Genomic DNA, 2,908 nt, shown 5'->3' with positions numbered 1-2,908 from the left:
AAGAAACGTATAGGTTATATAAACTTATTTATTATTTATCGTGGTTCACGCTCTTTTTTTGACATTTGATCACGTGTGTGTTTTTCATGTGATTCATCGAATGATTTTTCGTGTATTTTCTGAGAGTGAATTATGGACACCCTCCATGTAGAACCTCATATTGATATCATCATTGAAGAGGACGAGGTTATAAAAGGAGCGACGGAAATTGTCAAAATTATCAGGCCGTCCTGGCCTGCTGATCAGTTGTTATTCAAGGTAAATTTCATTTACAGTTTCTAAAATCAAATTCATGAGGTAGGTCATGCAATTTTCTGGAAGCCTGGAAACCTTGCATGGAATTGTCAGGGAATTCTTATATACCTGGAAAACCCTGAAAATGTCCGAACAACTTTTTTTGGTCATGAAATTTTTTTTAGTACGAGCTTTTATTAAATTGCAAGTTAAAATTTAATTACAATTATTTTTAAATTTTAACATAATTCTTCTACTTTATTTAACCATTTTGTTAAAAATGCTTATTTCGTTTGGTTTTTAAATTAATTTTTTAACTGAAATATTGAAAATTCGTTTTTTTTGGTTGATTTCAACTGTTTTTGGTTAAAATAAAAATCTTCCAAGTAGGCACAACACCATGAATATCCCAAGAATATCCTTGGGACGTTCCTAGGACATTCAATGTCAGTCGAATCAACGTCTATAAGACTTCTAATGTTCGAAAGATGCCCTAAACACGTCTTATAGACATAGGATGTTATCGAGACATCTTTCGTATTGAAATTAGACGTCTTAAGATCACATCTAATAACTCCAAAACTCATGTTCTGAAAGACGTCTTAGGAATGTCCTGAAAACTTCTGATAGTTGGATTTTTTAGTTGAAATATCAAGTATACTAAATTTTCCATTCAGAATTCATATTTTCTTTAATAAGTATTTAATTACTTGGTTGAAAACTCAACTTTTTCGTTAAAAATTATTTTTTCGGATGAATATTCATCATTTTAATTAAAAATTCATGTTAATTTTTTGACTAAAAATCTGCCCGCTTCGCGGGTACATTCTCATCGCGCGCCACGCGCGCGGCTCACTTCGCTCGCGAGTTTGGGCTTCGCGCTCGGATATTTATTCTTTGATTTTGGAATACTTGAAAAAAACTTTATCAAAAAGATCTCTTTTAGATGGCAGTATTTATATGTGTCTTCATATTGTGAATTGTCTACTTAATTAAGTATAGTCAAAGATCAAGTTTCTCAAAACTCTGTAGGCTTTGAGGTACACATTCTCATCGTGACACTCGCGCTGCGCGCTCGATTTCCGACAGACATTTGTAAACAGGTTTTGTTGGATTTTTTTCTCGTAACTTTCGTCGTTTTTCCACACATTTTTGTTCTATTTTACTTTTTTCAACGTTATTTTTCACAAATAAACCAAAAAGTACGCGTCCTATCAAGAAGTGATTCTTAACGAAATTGTAGATGTTTTTTGGGATAACCATTTTTGTTAATTCATCTTTTTTTGTATCCTACATAGTTTGTCCACAAAATGGAATTTTTTATTTTCCATTATTTTTTGTCCAATCAAAATTTGAATTTTCGATTTTTGAAGAAAATCCAAAAATTGTTTATGATAATCTGGTAGGTATTTCAAAAAGAAATGTTTCTCTTCTCTTGACTTTTTTTCATATCGTGTGTTTTTCGGCTTCAAATTTTGATTTTCGGTTAATTAAAAAAATTTTGAAAACGCTATAACTCTGAGAATTTTCTTCTTATAGAAAAAAGTCATATGGATAAATTGTTTTCCCTTTTCAGTACTATAAATATCCGTACATAGAATTTTCAAATTCAGAAAAAAGTGGTCTCAAAAATTTTCAAAATGCGCTCACTTTTGGAATTTTCATCAAGAATGGCTGGTTAACGAACTCTTCCTTTCTTTTAGGACCTAGATAAAGTTTGCCAAAGATGTATTTAATTCGTTCATTTTTTCGAGAGTTATCGTATTTACGGACAGACAGACAGACGCCATCGTGAAAACCTCATTTTCGGATTCAGGGGGTCTCGAAACGTGGAGATCCGTTGAAAAAGTGTAATGTCAAATTTCCGACAATTCTAATACTTTCTCAATCATAAATGATGAGAATGTAAAAATGTAACCAGCATTGCCATTAAAAATTTAACGATTAAACTTGTTGAAATTTTTTTATTTCTTTATATCAAAACCAATTTCCTTTAAACTAAAAATGTAACTATTTCAGTTGAATATTTCATAATTATATCGCCTTTTTTGGTAGATATTAATCTTCTTGTTTGAAAATTTATCTTTTAGAAATTCAATTTTTTCTTAAAAATTTATCTTTTTGAGTTGAAAATTCGTTTTTTTATGGAAATTAATCTTCTTGGTCGAAAATTCATCTTTTTGATTGAAAATTCTATTTCCGTTTATAAAAAAATATTTTAAAATCTCTTTTAAACTTCTGAAAGTTCTCAACATTTCTTAAGCTGGTTCAGATTTTACCTAATAATTTGTAAAATTGTGTACTTAAATAAAACAAATTCTTAAATATCGTTTTAAATTATTCGTCGACACATCTGAAATAATTCTCAAACATCTTTCTGAATTTTTACGAATCTGAGGAAAATTATATTTATATCACCTTAAAAACAAGTAACCATGAAGAATAAAGATTATATGGGAAATTTGTATTGTTTTAATTATTTTTTATTTCGCAATTGGAAAAACTACGGACGCGCGTAGCACGCGATTGATGATGCTAGTTTTAGAAAATCTGTATAAACCTAGAATGATCTTCCTGAATTGTGGGTCCGGATGCAATAAGGGCACATAAAATTTTTTCGTGCGAAAACGAAGTCCCCTGGAGGCTTTAGAAAAAATTTTCGAATTTTAATTTT

The 2,908-nt window shown here is 30.1% G+C and overlaps 1 protein-coding gene across 2 annotated transcripts in view; it reads left to right on the top strand.

The window, feature by feature from the left end:
* Positions 1–6: 6 nt before the first annotated feature.
* The window catches only part of LOC117173091 (ethanolamine kinase 1), a 24,643-nt gene continuing 21,741 nt past the window's right edge, over positions 7–2,908 (top strand). For both annotated transcript variants that reach the window (XM_033361478.1, XM_033361475.1), the window contains exon 1: positions 7–258. In XM_033361478.1, coding sequence (XP_033217369.1) covers positions 133–258 — 126 coding nt within the window. In that variant the 5' untranslated portion in view covers positions 7–132. The remainder of the gene's footprint in view (positions 259–2,908) is intronic.

Source organism: Belonocnema kinseyi, chromosome 5 (assembly GCF_010883055.1).
Source record: "Belonocnema kinseyi isolate 2016_QV_RU_SX_M_011 chromosome 5, B_treatae_v1, whole genome shotgun sequence".
NCBI classification, from domain to species: domain Eukaryota; kingdom Metazoa; phylum Arthropoda; class Insecta; order Hymenoptera; family Cynipidae; genus Belonocnema; species Belonocnema kinseyi.
The sequence above is the reverse complement of the archived record's forward strand: the minus strand, read 5'-3'. Positions and strand labels throughout refer to the sequence as shown.